The following is a 23,788-nucleotide window of genomic DNA, read 5'->3' as shown; positions in this document are numbered from 1 at the left end:
GGTGAAGCCTGTGTGCTGGGCTCTCCTTTGCTTTCCCCCTTCTTTGTTAACCCTCCTAACAAACCTCCACCTCCGGGTAAGTCGAGTGTATCTCTGTAACTTGAAGCCTGAACAAGCTTAATATACGACGTCTAGTCCAGCTTTCATATTAGTTCCCTTTAACCACTTCTCACTACACTTAAAAAGGAAAAACCCAGGGCTTCCCTGGTGGCGCAGTGCTTGAGAATCTGCCTGCCGATGCAGGGGACACGGGTTCGTGCCCCGGTCCGGGAAGATCCCACGTGCCGCGGAGCCTGCGCGTCCAGAGCCTGTGCTCCGCAACGGGAGACGCCACAACAGTGAGAGGCCCACGTACCGCAAAAAAAAAAAAAAAAAAAAAAATTAAAAAGAAAAACCCAGACGCCTCAGCATGACCTACAAGGCCCTCCAGTCTGGCTGGTGGCCACCTCTCCCACCTTACTTCATGCCTGTTACCCCAACATTCCGGCCTCTGTACTCTCCAAGTAGCCACACATCTACTGCATTCCCCTTCGCATGCCCGGTACCCAGAACAGTAAGTACCTGGAGATGCATACGTAGGAATTAGTTCTTTGAAAAGCTAATTTTCTTTACAGTTTCTGTCTTCTAAGGAACGTGGCTGTCTCCCAACCTATATGGATTTCATTTATGGGACGAGAGAACTACCTTGAACATTAATTTTTCTGAGAGCACTTGTTAGTGAACCGAAATAATATCCTGTGGAATTTCACACTCTTAGATGAGCCTGCCAGGGATGCGGGTGGCTCAGGCTTCTGTATCAACTAGACTTAGAGCCTACGTGGAACGGAGAGGCTCAGCCTTCCCCCTAGCAAGCAGCTCCTTCACTGGAGAAAGGGCTACTTTACAAAAAAGACCCCTGTCCCTGTTCCAAAACCCTCTCTCTCGGTACATACAAAAATGCATAAGAAAACTCCAGGAAGCTGGCTATTTCCTCCCCCTCAAAATGACTCTGCTCCTTGATGTATGTACCATAGCCCTGACATTATTCCTGTGACCTTTAAAATAGCAAGATTTTATCAGCACTGAAGGCAGCTTAATTAACATGGGAAGCTTCAGCACCTCAAACTTCCTACTTTTGCTTCCAGTGTCCTGGTTACAATCTCTGGGTGGTCAGTCCCTACTCAAGAACATTTCCATTCTTTCTCAAGGAACTAGTGAGGAGAAAACATGAGGACATTTAGACTCAAGCCCTCAGATAGGCAGCAAGTGCTTCGCTGCTTTCGTAGCCCTTAACACAAAGGTAAAAGGGACCACAGTGCTCTTAGAACTGGTAGGTAGCACTTCAGCCACACCCAGCTCACAGGAACAGAACCTCAGCTGAGTTCCCCAGCGTGTGGTCAGCTACCAGCCTCCGTGGCTGGTACTCCACCTGCCCCACCTCAGGTGTACAGAAGAATCTCTGCCATTAAGCCTGGGACTCGGTATTTTATCAAGCTCCCCGGTGACTCCTGTGCACAGGAAACTTTGAGAATCATATTAGGAAATCATCCCTTGCCCATCCACAGACTGCTCCAGGGAGGACAGCTTTTAAAATGAAAGACAGAATTTAAAGGCCCTTCGAAGACAAAAAGCAAGGAAGACAGAGGAGCTACGACCAAAAGGCAAGGAGAGAGAAGAACAGAAGGAAAAGGAAAAAGGGTGGTGGAAATGAAGACAATCAAATCTTGTGCTTTGGGGGCACTAACCCTAGCAGTTGTGGGAGGTGCCCTCCTCTCCTCCGTTCCTGTCCAGCACAGTTTGCAGGGCCATTTAAGGAGAGCTGCTGGTGGTGGCATCTAGACATTCACCCCCACAACTGTCTTAGCTGGTCTGCCAGAACTGACATTCTTGGGCAACCGCACCTGGAGTTAAAACCCCAAGTTCAAAACTTCGAGAAATGATAAGTCAGGATCTAATGGATCTAGCGGTTGACTGAACGCTCTATCTACCCCTAAACCCGCACAGGAATACAGCAGACAATGAATGACAGCACATCCAATTCAGAATCACCACTGTACTTGCCATATAAATATAATTTCCTGTCTCCTTCTTCCTCCCTCCCCCAACCCAGTTGCACCATGGGCATAAGCACTTCCTCTCCCCTCATATATTTCTATTTGCACGTATGGCACAGGGTGGCAGCCTACCGATAGCAGTTTCGTATTACAGACTTGCAGAATTAGGAAATGCTACAGCTGGCGGCAGGCACCCACTGAATGTCTGCCGTTACCCGGGTTGGTCCATTTACTTTCATCAGCGCTCGCCTGAGTGGTCTTTGTTGATCCTGCTCTGCATTTGCTTATGGCCAAGCAGCCCCAAACCATGCCTTTTACTTAGAATTCTAGCTTATTGTGTTAAGAACAAAAAACTGCTGCTCTTTCTTTCTGCTTAACCTAGCCTTAGGAGGGGTTGAGATCTTTTCAGAGGCAGGAGGTAACTGATTTAATAAAAGCAACTGAGGATCACCACTGGGTCCAAATTCCATTTACCTGAGGACGTTTGCATCTCATTTTAGGACAATCCAGAATAACACAGCCCTGTGGATTCTGATCACTCCCTTCCAAATGATGTCAGAAAAAGAACTGCTGTCTTGGTGAATCACAGATCTCAACAACGCTCAGCAGCGCACCTGGGCTATTAATAAAGGTTGGCTCACAAATGCTGCAACAGCCAGTGGCCACAACTTCTAAGTGATTCTCTTGCAAAAGAGAACAAATTTGTCTTTACCTTTCTGTTATTATCTGCTTGCTTGTTTGTTGCTTTGTTTTCTTGATCCACAAAAAAATATTTAGTCATTATGAACAATCAAGAACAAAATGGAAATGCAGGGTTATCACGCCACAAAGCTGCATTTGGATTTTGAATCATTTCTAATGTGTCCTGTTTTATAAACCTGACATAAGCACCCAGATAAAGTGCTTCTTATATATAAATGCTGTCATAATCTCAAAATGCTTGTCAAACTTAGACAGTTTGACGGTTTGTCAGTTTGCTTAGAAACATGCAACTTCATCCCAACACTTAATCAGGCAACAAAAGCTAGAGGTGGGGCAGAAACATCCAGAAACTCCTTTCTCCTGAGGACAATCACAAATGCTGGTACACTGTTGATTAACATCTGGATCAACTTAAGGGTGTTTGTGAACCAGCAGGAAATAAATTTCTGGAGAAGGCCATGGACTTGAGTATGGTTGCTTTAGTATTTAATAATAAATGATTTCCAGTTGATAGAAAAATATTGAAATGTGACTTATATGTATGAGGCTGATTCAAATTTGATAAACATATCCCCAAAGGAAATTACTGGGTTTATGAAAATCCTTGGAGGGCTGAACAGAATTGCCAACAGTCTTATCCTATAGTCCTTGCTGAAGGTGGAGTAACTGCTCCCCAGTCCACCTTCCAGCCAACCACAGAGGAAGGTCAATAATAAGGAAAGAGCAGGGCTGTTCTTAGTCTTAAGTTAAAAGTGGCTATGAACCGCCAAGATATCCCCAGCAAGCCGTCGTCGACAAAGTAAGTGCCGCTGCCTTGCTGGTAAAATGTGATGTGTTGATGACTGTTATATTACATCTAAAATCCCATTTACTAGTAATAAGAAAGTTCAGTTAAGAGTTTTGCCTTACGTCTCCTGGTGCTTGATACAATGTTGTGTGATATTACCAATTTTCACTTCAGGCGTGTTCACACGCAACAGTGAAGACTTCACAAGAATCTGCACATTTGATCTGTGGTGAAATTATGCCATTTTCATAGCAAATCAACTTTTCCTTGGCAGCAGAATGATAGGTACTTTTGCACCTAGAGAAATGCCTTTGATTTCAAGGAATTTTGAAAAGAAATAACAAGTTCCGTGTCTCTGGGGATTGTAATCCAGTTATTGTAAGAAGAGGCCCAACAGGTAAGAATCTTACTGGCCCACTTTCTGACCGGAGCATGTTCCTTCTCGTAAAACAAAAGGAAAAGCAAGGTGGGGACACGTGCAATTTTTCTCTCATACGTATCACAAAGGTGTTGTGGAATGACTTCACATCTCTAACAGTGCACAACACATAGAGAAGATGTCTGCGAAAGGGCAAATTGTTGTGTATGTAATGTGAAATTTTGCCTCAATGGTCTCTGCTTTCAGTGGTGTGGGAAGCAGCAGGAATTTATTCATGCGGCCTTACTGATTTGCAGACTGGGAGTAAATACTAGGCCTTTTGCAGCGATTACCAAGAGCCCCCTTCAGTAGAAATGATCTACTGCCTTCCTACATCACATTAAAGTGGTGGATGGAAGAGTGAGCCCAGCTGAGCCATTCTGTACACACCTAGCCAGGCTGCAATTTATATTCAGACAGAGGTGGGAATGGCTCTCAGAGACAGAGAGAGAAGAGCATTTCTCTGGAAAATTTTCACCAGAACCAGAAGCCAAACTCTGATTTGTCACTGTCATTAAAAAAAAAAAAATTCTTTCTTCATCACAGAAAGAAATTAAAAGGTAAGTTCTTCTTTCCCTGTAAGATTGATACTTAAGATTGCTAAGGATCTCCCTTGGCCCCTTAAGAAAAATCCTTACATAACTTTTCTTACAAGTAGTGCATATATCCTTTCCCTAAGTTTCTGTATTGAGGACACAGTCTACAACTTTTGGTTACTGAGCTTATGTCAGGAATTATCCAGCTTCACTCTTGTGAACAACATCTAGCTGTGCCCCATCAGGAGTCCTGTGCTGTAACCACAAGCCAAACTGAAGGAAAGTGGGAGGAGGAAAGATCAATTCATGTGGTGTTTGGTGGCCACCAGCCATTCCATTTAGTAAATGTAGGATTTTAACATGCAAGTTTGAAAAATATAGTGGCTGAGCCAGAAAACTGTCAGTTTGGGTCAAATTTAGTATTAGATAGTCAAAGAGTCTTTTTTATTATCAAATTATATATGTATATATAACTCATATAGATATAAAATAAATAATGCAAAGTTATTTATATATAGAACATATATACTACTTGACCCCACTAAATTTAAGTGTATAACTATATATATACACTCAAATTGTCAGTCTATTTATTATCAAATTATATATATTATATAAATATATATATTATATAATTTTAAAAGTATATATAATAATATATACTACTTGACCCCACTAAATTATTTTTCAATAATAGCTAGTATTTTCCTTTTTCTTTTCCTGGAAGAAAATACACCTGAGATAGTTATTTTACTGACATTGCTTTGTCAGGTTCTGTTGTCTTTCTAAGAACAGATTTGAGGCACCAAATGCCACCCTGTGTAAAAGGTAGAGGGTATAACTTTTAAAAGAGACTGCATGGAATTATGAAAACAATGACTAATCATCATATAACATCCTGGCAAGCATATGAGTATGTCCGCACAGGCTACCCCAGCGAAACACAGCACAAACTATGATGGGTCTGACAGGAATTCACTGTGTAGAGGTACCAGAGATTGAAGCTTTGTGGATGGTGACAACACAGCGTCTGTGGCCTGAGGGCCCTGCTGCCTTCGGATTCGGGCATAATTTGCTCTGACCTCCACCAGTTGCTTTAACTCTGTTAAAAAAAAAATTATTTTGAGAGACAAGTCAATGTATTTATAGAAAATAATTAAAAGTTCAGGATGATGAAAATCTTGAAGATCCTTCAGAAATCCTCGACTCCCACGTCGGCCTCTCTCATTACACACTTGACTTGCTTATCACATCAGATATGTGTTAACATCCTTTGGATTTCTACAGAATGGCAGTTGCTAGAGAGGGCTTCCTTCCAAGCTTTTTGTAAAGCCTGAATTGGAAGCTAACCTAGGAGTGGTCTAAAAACTGAGCCCGCTGAAAAGATGGTAAACACAGCATTGAGAACAGTGTTCAGATTTGATGACAAACAGCATAAAGCACTCTTTTGATTTTGTTGGGGGTTTGTGTGAAAGAAACTATTCTAACAGCATCTGATTTGTTTTGCCAAAACAAATCCATTTTTCAAAGACCCAGTGTGATTCTTTGATGGCTAACTTTCACATGCTAAATGTTTTTACATTATAGCACATAAAATAAGTTTTTATAAGGTGTTTAGTTTTGAAATTCCCAGGCTGCCTTATTTTCTACTACATAGTTAAGCCAGTAGGTCACAGAAAAATTATGAGTAGAATGATTAATTAAATGTCCCTTCACAAGTATAGATATGTTATATATATATATGTATATATAATATATATAAATGCTAGTAGCATTTCTCTCTTGTTTTAAAGCATTCTGAGTATTTAGATTTCTACTAAATGATTATTTCTCAATTATTTCAGGAAAAATAATAAAATGACAGCTCATACAATAAAAGAACTTTCTAAAGAGCAACTAAATTAGACTCTCTGCTATCAATCAGATTTTCTAGAACATGTATCACCCACCGAAAAGAACTGAGACAACTGGGGAAACCACCACCACTTTCACCATTAAGGTAATATAGGGACCCATTTTCAGAGGAGAAGAAACAACTCTTTCACGTCATAGTAATTCATGTGGTTAAAGAACTGAAGACGCAGAAATGAATGTTTGTCTACATAGCCTTGTCAAAGGTCCACAGAGCTAACAAGGAGGAAAATGGTAAGGAGAGTAATATTTGCGTTTCTAGTTTTCTCTTTTCTCTTTGCAGTTTTTCTTGGGAACAAGTGTGATTCTAGGAAGGCAGCCTACATATCTCTTTGTGTTTTGGATACCCTTTTGGCTAGGTTGCCTGTAGCATACTTAACTTTATTTATCAGAAAGACCTAATGAATACAGTGAGGCCAGGAGGGTGGGGTCCAGGTAACAGAAAGTCATCCCAAGAGTACGAAAGATTAAGCATAAATAATGAAGGGACTGGGCAAGTATCTTCTACTGCACCACTTATCTGCTTACTATTCAATTACTTCAAGTGTGTTCATATACTCAATTAGATCGAAAACTCTTTCAGCGAAGGAACCCTGGCTTATATTTCTTTTATAGGCTATGTACTTTAGGAACACAGAAAGCTGTCAACTAATACTTATTCATGATAGGAACCCCATCATTGGTGTGTTCTTCTAAGTAATCACATAGTGAGGATCACCAAGAGCTGGAGTGAGGGGTACTGGTGAATGATGGGACAACAGAATACAAAGAATACAAAGATTGGCACCTCTTCCTTGATGTAAGATGGTGCTGGGGGAATATGTGTGGCATCCTCACAACAGTGCTAGGCATCCCAGTAAATCCTTGTCTTCCTACTTTTTAGTTTCCGTTCCTATACTTTTATCCTTTCTGGGCTAAGTGTGAAGATATGATTGCAACTTTTTAAAAAGTTTTTGGTTTCTATACCTTATATACAACATAGTAACAATAATCCTATGGTCACTTTTAAAAGAGATAATCTATCATTAGTTATTTTAAGGACCCCAGGTAATTCACTTCTGAATCTTTTAACTTCCTTTAAAATGATATCAGTGTTCTTCAAAATATCCTGAAAATTATGTCATTGCTAATGTATACCTACTCCAGAAAAGGGTTTTAAATTCCTCAGGATAAACAGGATAAAGGACAAGAGTTAGTTTAATAACAAACGTATGTTCTTTTCCATTTCTAACATTTATCAAAGAAAATAATCAAAGGATAGACAAGATAATAAAACAAGCATATATTTACTTATTACTAAAGAAAAAAGTCTGTAAACTGTATATTTGCTATTAATGAAACATTAAGTTTTAAATAACTTGCAGAGTGGGAAGTCAAGGAAGCCTCACTTTCCTCAGGGTTCATGCTAAAGAATGAATACCTTCAAAGGAGGCCCTTTAGAATTTCTACAAATAAAGCCCCTTGGATAAAATTCAAGACTAACAGAACTTGAATTCTTTAGAGCACACAGTGTCAAAAGTGAGGTTCCAACAAATAAATACTTGAATTTAACTTTAGTAACATGGAGTAGAAAAGCGTGGAGGAGGATAATTATTAAAAATCATCATGATGGGATGTAAAATTCAGTAAACAAGCTCTTTGAAGAAACAAGTGAATGCTTTAATTCTTCAAACACTTGATGGAAAAGAAAACGTCACCCATACCTCTTTGGGTTCTAAAGCCATGCCCTGTGGACACACAGATGACCATGTCTCGCTCTATGTCGTCCCACGAGTGAATTGGCTCTCCGCCAGGGGTGTACAGTGTTCTGGCTGGGTGGGCCAGTTTGAGACGAGAGGAGCAGTCACTCAGCAGCTGAAACACAAAGGGACACACATACTGGGATGTGGAATGTCACACCATAATTACATATTAAAGAATCAACTCCTTTAAGAGAACTATTATCATGATATAAATATTCATTTTACTTATAATTGTTAGAAAGAGGTACGCTGTATAGCACAGGGAACTCTACTCAATACTCTGTAATGACCTATATGGAAAAGAATCTGAAGAAAGAGTGGATATATGCATATGTATAACTGATTCACTTTGCTGTATAGCAGAAAGTAACACAACTTGTAAATCAACTAAACTCCAATAAAAGTTAAACAAAAACAAGGAAGAGGTATAGAAGGAGATGAGAAGAAGGGCTTACAAATGTTCCCTAATGTGTTAAACGGTAAGGAACTTCAGTGCTTGTCAGTGGAGTTGTCCTTGTAGGTCTCTATTTTTCCATGTAGAAGAGGCCTCTTGCTGTTTAAGAAATGACTAAATATGAAAGACCTTGGCTTGAAGAATCTAGACTTGTTAGAATAGCTCATTTTTTTTTTTCAGTGAGCAAGAAGCTAGAAGGACAAAAGCACTGACCTGGCTCTGGCCTCTGTATGACTCAGACAAGTCAGGCAACTTCCCTATGAAAGAGTCTCTTTCACTGTAAAATCAAATTTTTGGTCTAACACCTCTTTGACTCTATGATTCTATTATCAAAAGTCTTTTTCTTTTCAATTGGTAAATTTAAAAACTATGTTTAGGGGCCTAATTCAATTTCTCTCAATTTTCCTTGAAATATTCATAAAAACACATGTACAGATACGAAGTGTCAAGAGTACTAAAAAGATTGGCTAACCTGTCACCAGACCCCTAAGGGTGGTTCCATTAGTCTGAATAAGACTTTAAGACAAAACAATGCAAGCAAGCAGGAGGAAAGTAAGAGGTTTCCACACACCTGCCTATATGGCTTTTACCTATCATGCAGGTCAAACACCTGCTCTCCCAAAATGAAGGAGCCAGGTCCACATGTGTTCCAACTCACCTTCTATACTTTTTAAAAAAATTTTTAACAGCTTTATTGAGGTTTAATTTACATGCCATAAAATTCATTAATTTCAAGTACGAAACAATCAATGATTTGTAGTAAACTGATAAAGTTGTGCAACCATCCCACAGTACAATTTTAGAACATTCCTATCACCCCAAGAATCTCTCTCATGGCCACTGCAGTCACTTCTGCGACTGCAGTACTTCTTTTTATATATCGAATTAAGAGCTACAACTCACAGCAATGCAGGGTGGCAGTGGGCAGAGCTGGGCAAGTAATGGCATCTTGCATTTGGAAAATGAATCAGTAATATGAAGGAAGACATGAAAGAAGTGGTGAGATAATGCAATTCAGAGAGTGAAGTTTTCACTCACTATTGTGAGCAAGAGATGAATGCACTGAATTGAACAGTAATGGAAATTATCCCAGAATACATTCCCATCTGTAGAGTGGGATAGTTAGAGAAGAGCAGTGGGAGAATGGACTTAAATGCAGTCCTACACCTCTTGCTAAATGACAGCCAGTCAGCAGCCATTTGATTCTGATTCAGGATCTAGGGGTGGATCCTAACAGCTCCCAAGTCAAAATTTAGGAGAACAAAGGAGAACTAATGTCTTCTGTCAAGAGATCTCTCCTTGAACGAGGAGATATAAATAGAAAAATGAACATCAGCAACTATATGAGGCTTATGAAAATATTCTACGACATAAAAATGGTATCTGTACACAAGGTGAAGATTTAACAAAAAGATTTAGAGCACAAATACATTTTAGAGAGTACCTATATTGTGCTCCCCCCAAATTTGGTAAAATATGACTTCCATAAACACACACACACACACTCCCACACACACACAGAAATGAGATGACAACAGCTCAAAGGAAAGGAGCATTGCTGAGATGCAGGCAGAGATAATGATGGTGATAATGACGATGGTAACAACAATAGCAGTTAAAATTTACTAGCACATTCCTGTGGGCTAGAAACTTTTCTAAAAGTTTCTAAGGACAATCTAATATTTTTTCTGTGGAAACAATTATTATCCCCCTTTTGTTGATGAGAAAAATGGAGAACAAAGACATTAATATCATAACCAAGGTCACACAGCTGGTAAGAGAAGAAACAGAGGTTTAAATTGGGATAAATAGACAGCCGAATGAGAGGTAAGGAAATAAAAGACTCAAGAGCAGAATTACACTCCGTCTTAAAAGCAGGAAAAAGCAGACTTAATTTTGTAGAAAATCAAATCAGTATTAGGGAGGGCTAAGTTGAGAAAATCTCATAGGATACAGAGAAAGGATAAGACAAAATTTATGAGAAAAATGTAAAACATTTGGAATGTCAAGACATCAGATATTAAACCTATACATTATTGGTGTTACTGGAGAAGAATCCAGAATAAATTAAACTTAAGCAATTATTCAAAACACAGAAGAAAATGTTCCTGTTTCAAAGACCCATGTCTTCAGATCAAATAGGCTAACCTAGGATAAGGCACAGTTAATAAAAAAATGACTAGTATTTAAATATAACTGGGCAAAAAGTATGACTTTCAGACATGGGGGAAAAATTCAGTTATGTTTAGACCTGTTTTCTGCAACAATGAATACCAAAAAAAAAAAAAATGAAAGAAAATCTCTGAAGTTTTTAGGGGAAAAGGTTTCAGTATAAGAACTCAGTATCCAGCTAAATTATTACTTAGGTTACAGGAAACAAAAGATATCCTTATGTGTACAAAAACTCAGAAAACATATCACTCAGATACATTTCGGATTATTAAAAAATGAATGAAATTCCATCACCATGGAAAAGTCATAATATAAAGTGACTAATATTAAGCAGTAAGACCACTAGAACATGATACAGCTGTTATAAAAATGGTCAGAAAATAAATGAATTTAAAATTTTAAAGTAAGTCTCCATAGAGAAAAAATAAAGTAAAAATGTAAGACATCACCAAAAAGGGACATGGGCAAGGAAAAGAGAAACCAAAGCATTCAAACTTTCTAGCTATTCATGGGGGAAAAAGATGCTGTTTCTTCTTTTTTTCCATCGTTAGGAATATTTACTTTTATGATTATAATCAATGCAATAAAACAAAAAATCAGAATAAGAGAAACAGTTCTTCTAAAGGAGTAGGCAAAATCATCACCATGTGAACTTTATATGATTTCATTCTTAGAAAATTTATGTAAATTGAATGAGAAATTAATAACAAAAAGAATGCTTAGTAAAGTGGCCAAGCACAAAATAAATTATAAAACATCAGTAGTTTTATGTTGTTCACCAAAAAAAAGTATTTAAAAAAATACAGTGGGGGTAAATTCATCCCAACATCAAACCAACTCAGAATGTCAATTATTTTAAAATGTGAGGCCCTTCCTTATAAAAAATTATAAAATTTTACTGAAGGACAAAAAAAAAGATGTATATGTATATAAAACAATGCCAGAGAATTCAATCCGGCTGCAAAGATTGAATATTGTAAAAGGTGTCAATTCTTATGAAAGTAATTAATAGCCTAACATAACTACAGTCAAAACTCCTGTAGGATGATTTTAGGGTGTTGAAATGTAATTCCAAACTTCATCTATAAAAATCAACAGGCAAGGATAATCAAGTAAAGTCTGAAAACAAAGTACAACATTAGGCAACTTCTATCAGATATTAAAATATATTAAAAAGCTATAGTAATTCTAAAAGTATTAGATAGCCTAAAAGCAGAAGTTAATAAGAATTTAGTATATTATAAAGTTTGTATTCCAGCTCAATGGGGAGAACAAAAAAGATTATTCAGCAAGTAGGGCTGAGATAATAATTTTAAGCCAATAAATAAAACAGACAAAATAGCTTCACTCAAATTTTACACCAGAAGGAAGTTTCACACAGTTTAAAAAGTAAACGGGAAAGACACAATTATAAAAATCTTAAGATGAATCTTTATATGACATAAGGATAGTAAAATACTATTGGAACATGAAAAGCAAAGAACAAACTTTTAAAATATATTAATTTCTGTACCTTAAAAAATCTCCTAGACACAATGGCAAATTGGATCATTGTTACAATAAATCTGACAAAGTTACACATAGTAGGCTTGTTACTTTAAAAAAAGAAGATTCATATCAGTGTGAAAAATACTTCCAGCAGAAAAATAGCAAAGAATTTGTCAGGAATTCACAGATTACTAATAAATGGTAAAACAAAGCAAGTCAAAATCACTTTTACAAATAATTAAAGATATATAAATTAAAGCATGGGTATAACATTCTCTCCTGTCAACCTGCAAATACATGTTTCTAAGTGATGGCAATTAGCATTGTTGATAACTCATGTAAACAGCAGGTAAGTGGGAACTCTCATTCATCACTTGTGGGAGCATTGACTCCTGAAATGGTCCTAGAAAACAAGCTGGCGATAGCTATCAAAATTCTCAAGCACATTTACATAATTTGACCTAGCAATTCTTCTAGGAATTTATCTGGGGGAAATAATCAGAAAATTAAATAAAGATTTATATATAGATATGTTCACTGGAGCATGCTTTATGATAGCAAAAAATTAAAAACAATCTAAATGGCAAACAATAGAAAACTGGATGAGTAAGTAATAATCCATCCAGTTGATAGAAGATGATGATGCCATTGAAAATAATGTTTTGTTACAGAATATTAAATTATGTGGGCAAAAAGTCACAACAGTTTGTTAGGCGAATAACACAGGTTGCAAAATTATATATATATATACCATGTGATCTACTATGATCACAATGGCAAACAAATATATAAATAACCATGTAGAAACCATAGGAATATATCTACTAAAATTTTAATAACTGTGGTTATTTGTGGGTGATAGAATTTTCATTTCCTTCTTGGTGCTTTTCCTTTTTCTAATATTAATGCACTGGCTGTATGTTGTTTTATAATTAGAAAACAGAACAAATGTTATTCAAATAATCAAAAAATTCATAGTGATTACAATAGATTCGTATGCTTCATATGGTTTTGCAGTTTTTCTAAATTTTCCATAACAATAGTCACTATCTTAGACTGCTTGGGCTGCCAAAACAAATACCATTGACTGAGTGGCTTAAACAAAGGAAATTTATTTCTCACCGCTCTGGAGGCTGGCAAGTCAAGATCAAGCTGTGGTTTGATTTGGTTTCTGGTGAGAGCTCCTCCTGGCTTACAGACAGCTAGCTGCCTTCCTCATATGATGGGAGAAGAGAGAGAGATCGCTCTTTTTCTCTTCTTATAAACCCACAAATGTTATCAGGTTAGGGCCCCACCCTTAAGGTCATTTAACCTTAATTGCCTCCTAAAAGCTCTAACCCCAAATACAATCACATTGGGGGTTAGGGCTTTAACATAAGAATTCGGGGGGTGGGAGGTGGAGACACACAATTCAGCCCATAGCAGTTATATATTTTTCTGCTCCAAGGCAGCCAGAGAGTATGATTAACTGAGTTTCTATCTGGACTGGGAGCAGTGGGGAGCTGTCCTAGAATTGTGTGGATATGTCTCTGGGAGAAATTCCTGTAGCTTGAAAAGATCCTACATGAGGATAATTCTTATACTTTCCCCTACTTTACCACTAAAATGTCACTCGTCTATAGAGATTGTGTTTCTGTTTATAATCAGAAAAATAAATATAATTTAATAACGGCATATACCAAATACAAAATATGACTTAAATCTGCAGCTCTTTCACTCGGTGTTCACAAAGATCTATTTACATGAGACTCAGTTAATGAGTTTACAAAAATCTTTTAAAAGTAAATTTGAAAACAAAAGGCATTTTCAGTACAATTAGGTTCTAAAATATCTAGTTAGCTTATGACCTTTAATGACATTCTTAATTCTCAGTTTTTCAAATATATCCAAATTTACTCAAGTACCTTCTTTAAAGTGGGTAATATAAATTAAATGTTTGTAATTTTTGCAATAACAAAAACTCATAATAAAAGAACAATGTTCTATACATAATTCTTCACCCACAATCTCTTTTGTGAGCTTTCATGGGCCAGGTCCTCTCAGAGTGGCTCACGTGGGCATCACAGAACTATTTCATATTCCCTGAGGACATGAGGTACTTGCCTCTCCAAATCAAAAAAATCTGTTTCTCATTCTTTCAGCTTCCACTCACGCATTCAGAACTGTGCTTGGCTGTGAGAGAACACATTGCTTTTGAGATTCTGTAGAATCAGAGAGAGGTTGCTGGGATGAGAGGAGACAGATGCTTTAGGACCATAGAAGGAGGGGCCCTGATAGTCATAAATCAGAGAAAGATGATGGCCCTGAAGAAAGAGCCACTAACCCTAGAGAGGGTGTCACCTTGGTGCACTGATGACAGATGAGCCTACACCAGTTGGAGATGAGAGTTTGCTCCAGCCATGTTCAAAGACTGGGTAGGAAGAATGTGGTTCAATCACCCAGAATAGCCACAGCAGTGAACGAAGTTGAGGGAAAGCCTGCATTAGATGGGATTCAAATACCTTCTGGGGGTTTCATTACAGAAAGTAGAGTGAAGCACCTTGAAATGCGTTCTGTTCCTCATTCTTCTGGTAAAATTACCAACCATTGAAACTCTGAGCTTCTCTGGAATTGGTGTTGTCAGCCAGATTCCCCTAGTAAAATCTGAACCCTACTCTTCCTGTTGTTTATTTGTTTCACACACACAGTCCATTCTCCTGAACTTTTCTTTACAGCCTGAGAGCCTGAAAGCATACATTTCTAACTGATGACAAAGAATCTCATTCAGATCCCTAAAATCAAAATCAAAACAGAAAAGGGAAAGAAAGAGATTAGAAAGAACATTTTTTAAATAAAGCAAAAGAAGAAATAATATGCAAAAAACTTTCTAGACATTGCCTAAGTAGCTTTCTACACACAGGCCACATTAGTCTCCCCAAAACATTGGTTTTACTATGCCATGACCTTATTCAGAGACAAACTAGTGATTCACGCACTTGAGTCTGGGGTAGTGTAACGGACTGAACTGTGTCCTTCCCCAGACTCATAGGCTGAAAAGACACTAGAGCTCTCTCTCCACATGTGCTCAGAGGAAAGGCTCTGAGAGGACACAGTGGTGAGAAGTCAGCCATCTGCCACCCAGAAAAAGAGTCCACATCAGAAGCCAACCCTGCTGGCATCTTGATCTTGGACTTTCCAGCCTCCAGAAGTGTGAGCAATAAATTTCTGTTGTCTGAGCCACCCAGTCTGTGGTATTTTGTTATAGCAGCCCAAGTAGACTATACAGAGAGTATGTGGTGTCCACCCTATATGTTTTTTTGTTTTTTGTTTTGCGGTACACGGCCCTCTCACTGCTGTGGCCTCTCCCGTTGCGGAGCACAGGCTCTGGACGTGCAGGCCCAGTGGCCATGGCTCACGGGCCCAGCCGCTCCACGGCATGTGGGATCTTCCCGGACCGGGGCACGAACCCGTGTCCCCTGCATCAGCAGGCGGACTCTCAACCACTGCGCCACCAGGGAAGCCTACCCTATATGCTTTTGAACAGTCTCTCCAGTTGTCTGTATCTCTCCCTAATTCTCAGTCCAGGTACCATCTACTTGTATGTTTATGAATTCTAACACCCATACCTCTGTGTGTGATGCCCCTCATGCTTGTTAATGCTTTTTTCTGCCTAAATGTTGAATCTTACCCATTTCTCAAGTTCCATCAGAGCTCCTGGTTGCGTCCTCTGGGGAGCCTTTCTCCTTCACCCCAGGTGGGCCCAGTGTTCCCTCCTCTGAACTACTGAACTTCCTGTATGTACTACTGACCTGACCTTCATCACATGCTGTTAGTATTTCTCTAAGAGGAAGGTCAGCTCCCTTAGCAAATTTTTCTTACAGTCTGTGTTCATCATAACCAAATATGGAACACAAAGAAAAACACATAATAAAGAAATACCACTTTTATTAGGCCACCAGTAATAAGACCATCCAATAAACACTTCCAAAAATAAAATCCTTCCAGTCTTTTTCTTTTAGGTTTGTGCATGTATGTATATAGAATCTAACTCTACGTGCTTTATAGTATGCTTCTTTCATTTAGTATATCTTGAACATCTTTATTGCCATTCTTTCTAAAGTTGATTTTAATTATGGTAATATTCCATCCTATACACTATAATTCATTTAACCAACTCCCTATTGATAAGTGTTTATTTCTAATCTATATATGTCATAAATAGCCCCATGATAATTATTCTTACCAAACAAACTTTGCATAAATTCATGAAAATATCCTTGGGATAAGGTTCTAGAAGTGCATTTTCTTATGATTTGTATAGCCACATGGTCCTCCAAAAAGTTTTACTTCCATCGACATGAGAGTGCCCATTTCTCTATAAACCTAAGTAAAGCTTGATATATTTTCAAATATGTTTTGCCAGTTGGAAGTATGCATTTAATGAGAACATAGATCACGTGTCATTTTATTCCTCCTATTGCTATAGGTTAACCTGTCAATTATACTGCACTATACAGTTTTCAAACCCTTTTCACACACATAAATTAGGATAATACTTTACAGCATCTAGCACAGTGCCCTTTATGTACAAAGTTCATAAAAAATTATATGATCATGGAATAATATGTATGGCATGGCTTTTATATACTACATGAGAGTCACATAAATCAAAGAGTCATTCTTTCACCAGGTATATGTAATTTTTGTAAAAGTTATGGTAAGTTTTTGCTATCCTGAGCCTGACAGGCTATCTTTAATCCTCGTCCCTGCTCTACTTTTTATTTATTAATCATTTCATATTCCCTCACTAATGTATCAGTTCTAGTTGCAATGGTTACGTGCATCTTAAGACTTAACATCTGCAATACAAACTCTGTGATTTTCAAAGAAACCAGCAAGGAAGAAACATTTCAGGTTTGTTATAGAAACTGTTCTAGGGTGTTCTCTCCTGAAAAAGTTTCACTCATTTTAAAAAATCACTTTCCTTTTTCTTCCTCATGTGTATGAAGTTCCTTTACTTGTATTCCTAGTTTTGAATTTATTGTCTGCATTTTTCTCTCTTCTTTCTCAAATACAGCAAATCGGCTGTCAACTTCTGAGATGCAATTGCTTTCACAGCTCTTATCCAAAGTCCTTGTCAAAGAGAAGTGGTCTCCATCACACTTTGAAATCACCAACCTTCAGGGGCATAACTCCTCTGAGGTGCCCCTGCCACTCTAGGTGCCCCCATGAGCCTCCATGAACTCCTCCAGGCCTGCCTGTTGCACTGTCTTGCCTTTCCTTCCATCTCCCACCAACATCTCACCTTTATATGACTTCCTCTTGTCCCAGAAAAAATTATAAAAACATTTCACAAATAATAAAGCCCAACAACTATTATAAGATATCACTGCAACAAATAAGACTTTTAAAAATTCTACCAAAATCCATTTATTAGGTACCTAAAGTTTTCATTTAAAGACTAAGACAAAATGTCAACTTTTAGAATTGTATCATTGATATTGCAAACAATAAATGAACTGCTACTCATCTTTTCTTTCGTCAACGTTTTAATTCTGGAAAGTGGAAAGTCTGTCATAGTTCCAAGAATCTGTGTGACAAGAATATGATAGATTTCCTCTAGTGAATACTGTTGTTTTCCCCACGGGGAACACATCCAGTGAATAATCACTCTTTTGTGAACTAGGTTTAAAATGGAACAGGAAAACTATTTTAAATTATCTTAAAGTTTAGATTTACTCTAAACTTGGGTGCAATGAGTTTAATTGTCATTGTTCTCTGCTGGCCAAGTGTCATATTCTGATGCACACATTATGTCAGACAGCATTGGACTCCACCCTGTGAGGAAAGTATTACTCCCATTTTAGAGATGAGAAAATGAGATTTAGAGAGGTAAAATAATTTGCCTGACCTAACAATCTATAAACGTCAGCGCTGGAATTTGAAAACAGGCCTATAAAACACTCTCCTTTCACACTAGGTTTACCTCTGAAATAGTTTTGCCCCGGGCATAAGTACCATCTTCAGGTCTGCCTCCATTTAGGTAAATCCACGCTCGTTTTGCATCGGGTTGCTTATACAAGCTGCTCCTCTTGAATGATACACATTTAGGTGCAGTGGGAGAATTTCTCTTGGATTGCAGCTCTTGGACTTCAGAAAGCTGTGCCTGTTAAGAAAAGCCCAGAGAATGCCATGGTTAGAGAATTGTCTGTTTAGTGTGTATGCGTGTGTGTCTGTGTCTGTGTGTGTGTGTGTGTGCATGTGTGTGTAGAATATGCTGAAAGAAATACCTTATAATTGTACATCATACAGAAAAAAGATTTAGGAATTACATTACCCTCTCCTATCACTGACTCTTCTGTAAATCCCCCTTGCTTCAATGCATCACTGTAAGCAATAATAATCATTAGAGTAGTAATAATAAGGCACTTATTTTGGCAAAGCACTTAACTTTCATTTATAATTTGGAGAAATAAATAGAGATATGTTTTTGGATTTTTGCATGGCGTTTCTCCTACTGAGTGATTTCTCTGCATCTAACAAATGAGTTTTTGATTAGAATCACAGCATCATTTCCTTTAACCAAGACATGCTTAAGGGAATGTACATGACTATTGTTTAAATCTTTACTCTCTGTCTTTTAAAATACAGCAGCCACCTTTATATTCTGCCAGATCCCTGCCAGGCAGCTTTTCATCCTACTTCAAGCATGTCCTAGTTCAATGCTTTGCATTCATTCCCTGGTCAGTGATTTATCCTTCTTAGCTTGGCAAGAAGTCGTATTTCTAGCGATGTCAATTTCTTTTTTCTAGTAACCTTGACTTGGGCACACGCCTAAGATTTAGATTGAACACATTTCATGATTTGAGAAACCCTATTAAATAAGAACACATCATTTTGATGAAAAACTTCACAAAGCAAAAAGTTTTCCCAGGTCTCTCTATCCCCAATCCTCTCTCAACAGCTGACCTTTCTCTTCTCGTCTTTTTTATGTCTGGCAATCCTGTCTGATTAATCAATTGGATTGAAACTGCTTTTTGAATTCCTCACTTCTGAATGTCTCCATTGAAATTAGTATTTTGCTCCTTCCTCTTTTTACATATTGAGACATACCCTTAGGAGTGATGAGCAATGAAGCCATAAGGCTCAACTTGACTACATTTATTATAATTACCTTTGTACATATCCACTGGGCCTTTTTCTCTTCTTTGCTAAGGTCATAATTTCTGGTCTCCATTCAAACAAAACAGACTTTCATATGAGCTGGCTGTGGCTTAGATAGTTACTCTCCAAATGCCAACTCAATGCTTGGCATATGCTTATGTGGTCATTACTGACCAGATGCCGAGAATATATTAATAGCATAATTTAAAAATTCAATACTGTACTTTTAAAAGCTTATAAAAGAGCCTGAGTCTTTAATGTCTGGAGTCCTAAAGATCATACCTCTGTATGTCTTATAAGGTCCATGAGTTTAATTTCCTCTTGAGTCTGCTTAGTCCAGCCTCCTTCCACTACCACCGGCTGCACAGGGCTTTTGTTGGGAACCATGGTGGCTGGCTGACATGCTGCTACCCGCCGCCCTGGGGAAAGAAGTCTCTGGAAATGTTTCTGATGATAGGCTTTCAGATTTCAAATAAATTGGTTTGGCTTTCTATGCATAAATCATTTCACTTGGGAGCAGAGGGTAAAATACTAAATATATCATAAAAGCAAAGATGCCTAAGGTAATAAGATCTAACAATGTCTCTTCATACGGGAGCTTGAGGCTTTAAATAGCCAGGATATGCATACTCAGTGTACAGATGGAAAAGAAAGATAACACGCTGACTTCCACACTGGCCCCAACCTCTCATCCACGATATGGTTCAGCGGTAATTTAGTCAAATAGAATCCATGACCTATATAGCCCATCATCTCTTCCAGTCATGGAACATATGTTTTGTTCTCTTCACTAATAATAAGCCTTTCCCCCACAATTAGTTTAGCAGCCTGGGGATTAAGTATTTCTAAAATAATATTAACCCAAGAGACAGGAGGCCTTTTTTTTTTTCTATCTAATAATACCCTGCGAACACGATTAGTTTCTGACACCTCTGCTGTGTCCTCTGGGCTCTTAAGAAGCTGTGGTAAGAGAAAATATTTATCGGAATGGTGTATTCTAAAGAATCACAGGCATACATTAATAAGTGTGGTGATTTGAATTTATGCATTCTTTCAGCTAGACCACTTTAAATCATTATAAAAGAGGTTTAAAGGTCACACTTATTAAATTGTTTTCTTCTTCTGGGTTGAAGATATACTGAGCACTGAGTCTCAGACTGATCTCGAAACTTCTTAAGTACAAATAATGCTTTCTCTTGGATGTTCCTTCTAGAAACCTATGTTGAACATCAGGTATGAGTCAGGCATTGTGCTGGATGGTGCACATACAAAACATGTTCGAGACTAAGTCCTTGCCTCAAAGGCTTACACTTTGGTAAGGAAGCCAAATGTCAAGAAAATGATTACACCAATAACTGTGGTAACTGTGTTGCACCATGGAAGTACAGGGTGTGTAAAAGCATGTAAAACAGGCTGCTGACCTAGTCTGCAGTGTCAGAAAAGGCTTTTTTGAGAAAGTAACACTTAGGTGGATAAAATAATAGAAATACTGAAATGACGTTAAGTCCTAATTTTGTTGCCAGGAGACTTATAATGTGCAGGTTTTCATACCGTGACTATGAACAAAACATTTTGAAAATAACTCAGTATTTGTAGAGGATAACACATTTGTGCTCTTATAGCTCAAGTTTGTGTAAATAGATCCAGCAATAAAAACAGGTGGCAGAAATGACTTTTCAGGGAAATCAGAACTCTATGTACCTAATAAGCATTCATATGCAATTTATGGTTATGGAGAAAACATAATTGAATTAACAGCCAATGAGTTACAGTGACAATGCCATTAGGCAACATGTTTTGGAGAAGAGCACAGTGGCACCAGAAAAATACATAACAGAAATTTATGCCAAATATAGTTTTCAGCTGACTCTATTCATAATGTACAGACAACATTAATTTATCTGCATAAATTCTTGTGGATAACATCTCCATAAATATTTTATTTATAATGCATTTTGAACACTAAAATTTTGCTCAACTAAAGACAGTTCTCCAATAGTTTATCATTTACACTGTTAAGAGCCAGGATTTGAATATAAGAAAGAGCAAAAAACACATGCATTATTGTTTTTTGTCAACTTGTTTCTAACGGTCTTAAGAAAATGAAAGCATTTGCACTCTAACTTTTATAAAGGGACATAATATCATCACAAAAGATTTTCATAATGAACTAGCCTTTATGTAGGTAAGAATAACAAATAGAAACAAAACAAAAATGTATTGAATAAATTACTTTTTATTTTCTTATTACATTTTCCATATATTCTGTTTTATTTCACATGTGATTGGTGGGGGAGGGGGGAAGATAATATCTAACTATTAATGCGGAAAGCTAGAGAACGTGGGTACTTTGCTGTTCTTTCAGACTATAAATCTCACCTGGACAGCTCTCCTCATACCTCTCCTTTATTGGGAGGGCCCATCCTGGTTCAGCACCATATGTGCCCGAAAGGATTAGTCCACCTCATTTGGGGTTTCAGTCAGCAGATCCATTTAGCTCTCACACTAAATAAAATGTTCCAGCATTGCCTTTATATGTAACAAAGGTGATACTTTGGCCTGATCTGCCATCCTTCAGTTCTGTTTACCTGTTTTTAAGATCCCAACTGGGAAAATGGACTGCCTTCTCAGGAATCCCTGTTCTAATGTTTAGTGAATATTCATTCTGTACTAAGCATGTAGTAAATATCTGGCATTTGTAACTTAATCAAAAAAACCCCACAAAGTTATTACTACAATTTCATTAATATTAGCAATGATCATGCTTACAAATGAAATGTAAAATCAGCTTACCATAGTACTTTGTACACAGTACATGCTCAATAAAAATTTGCTGTATTTACCAATCCTTATAATAATACAATATAATTGATTTGGTCACTGTTCATACCTCCCAAACCTCCTCTTTCATCCAATGCTCAAGAAGCTCACAATCCAGAGGCAGACCTGTGGAGCCCCAATCCTGAGTCGGCCACAATCCAAGGGCCGGAAACCTGATTCCTTTCTGACTTGCCCATCATTCAGCCATGTGGATGACAGGGTCTTGGTGCACTGGCCAGGTGTCAGGCCTGAGCCTCTGAGGTGGGAGAGCCAAGTTCAGGACATTGGACCACCAGAGACCTCCCGGCCCCACGTAATACCAGTCGCCGAGAGCTCTCCCAGAGATCTCTGTCTCAACCCTAAGACCCAGCTCCACTCAATGACCAGCAAGCTACGTGCTGGACACCCCATGGCAAACAACTAGCAAGACAGGAACACAATACCACCCACTGGCAGAGAGGCTGCCTAAAATCATAATAAGTCCACAGACACCCCAAAACACACCACCGGATGTGGTCCTGCCCACCAGAAAGACAAGATCCATCCTCATCCACCAGAACACAGGCAACAGTCCCCTCTACCAGGAAGCTTACACACCCACTGAACCAAACTTAGCCATGGGGGCAGACACCAAAAACAATGGGAACTATGAACCTGCAGCCTGCAAAAAGGAGACCCCAAACACCGTAGGTTAAGTAAAATGAGAAGACAGAGAAATATGCAGCAGATGAAGAAGCAAAGTAAAAACCCACCAGACCAAACAAATGAAGAGGAAATAGGCAGTCTACCTGAAAAAGAATTCAGAGTAATGATAGTAAAGATGATCCCAAATCTTAGAAATAGAATGGAGAAGATATAAGAAATGTTTAACAAGGACCTAGAAGAACTAAAGAGCAAACAAACAATGATGAACAACACAATAAATGAAATTAAAAATTCTCTAGAAGGAATCAATAGCAGAATAACTGAGGCAGAAGAATGGATAAGTAACCTGGAAGATAAAATAGTGGAAATAACTACCATTGAGCAGAGTAAAGAAAAAAGAGTGAAAAGAAAGGACAGTCTCAGAGACTTCTGGGACAACATTAAATGCACCAACATTTGAATTGTAGGGGTCCCAGAAGAAGAAGAGAAAAAGAAAAGGACTGAGAAAATACTTGAAGAGATTATAGTTGAAAACTTCCCTACTATGGGAAAGGAAAGTGTCAGTCAGGTCCAGGAAGTGCAGAGAGTCCCATACAGGATAAAGCCAAGGAAAAGCACCCAAGACACATACTAATCAAACTATCAAAAATTAAATACAAAGAAAAAATATTAACAACAGCAAGGGAAAAGCAACAAATAACACACAAGGGAATCCCCATAAAGTTAACAGCTGATCTTTTAGCAGAAACTCTGCAAGCCGGAATGGAGTGGCAGGATATATTTAAAGTGATGAAAGGGAAAAACCTACAACCAAGATTACTCTACCCATCAAAGATCTCATTCAGATTCAGTGGAGAAATTAAAACCTTTACAGACAAGCAAAAGCTAAGAGAGCTCAGCACCACCAAACCAGCTTTACAACAAATGCTAAAGGAAC

General features: G+C 38.0%; 1 protein-coding gene across 1 annotated transcript in view; it reads right to left on the bottom strand.

Annotated features, from left to right (window-relative positions):
* Positions 1-5,429: 5,429 nt before the first annotated feature.
* Positions 5,430-23,788, bottom strand: part of DCDC1 (doublecortin domain containing 1) — a 457,088-nt gene continuing 438,729 nt past the window's right edge. Inside the window, exons 35-38 of the mRNA XM_060160830.1 lie at positions 19,669-19,805; positions 18,209-18,388; positions 8,091-8,241; positions 5,430-5,578 (exon numbers count right to left, since the gene is read on the bottom strand). Coding sequence (XP_060016813.1) covers positions 5,430-5,578; positions 8,091-8,241; positions 18,209-18,388; positions 19,669-19,805 — 617 coding nt within the window. The remainder of the gene's footprint in view (positions 5,579-8,090; positions 8,242-18,208; positions 18,389-19,668; positions 19,806-23,788) is intronic.

The sequence above is a fragment of the Lagenorhynchus albirostris genome, chromosome 9, assembly GCF_949774975.1.
Source record: "Lagenorhynchus albirostris chromosome 9, mLagAlb1.1, whole genome shotgun sequence".
NCBI classification, from domain to species: Eukaryota; Metazoa; Chordata; class Mammalia; order Artiodactyla; family Delphinidae; genus Lagenorhynchus; species Lagenorhynchus albirostris.
Note: the sequence above shows the minus strand (reverse complement) of the source record. Positions and strands in the feature narration are given on the sequence as shown.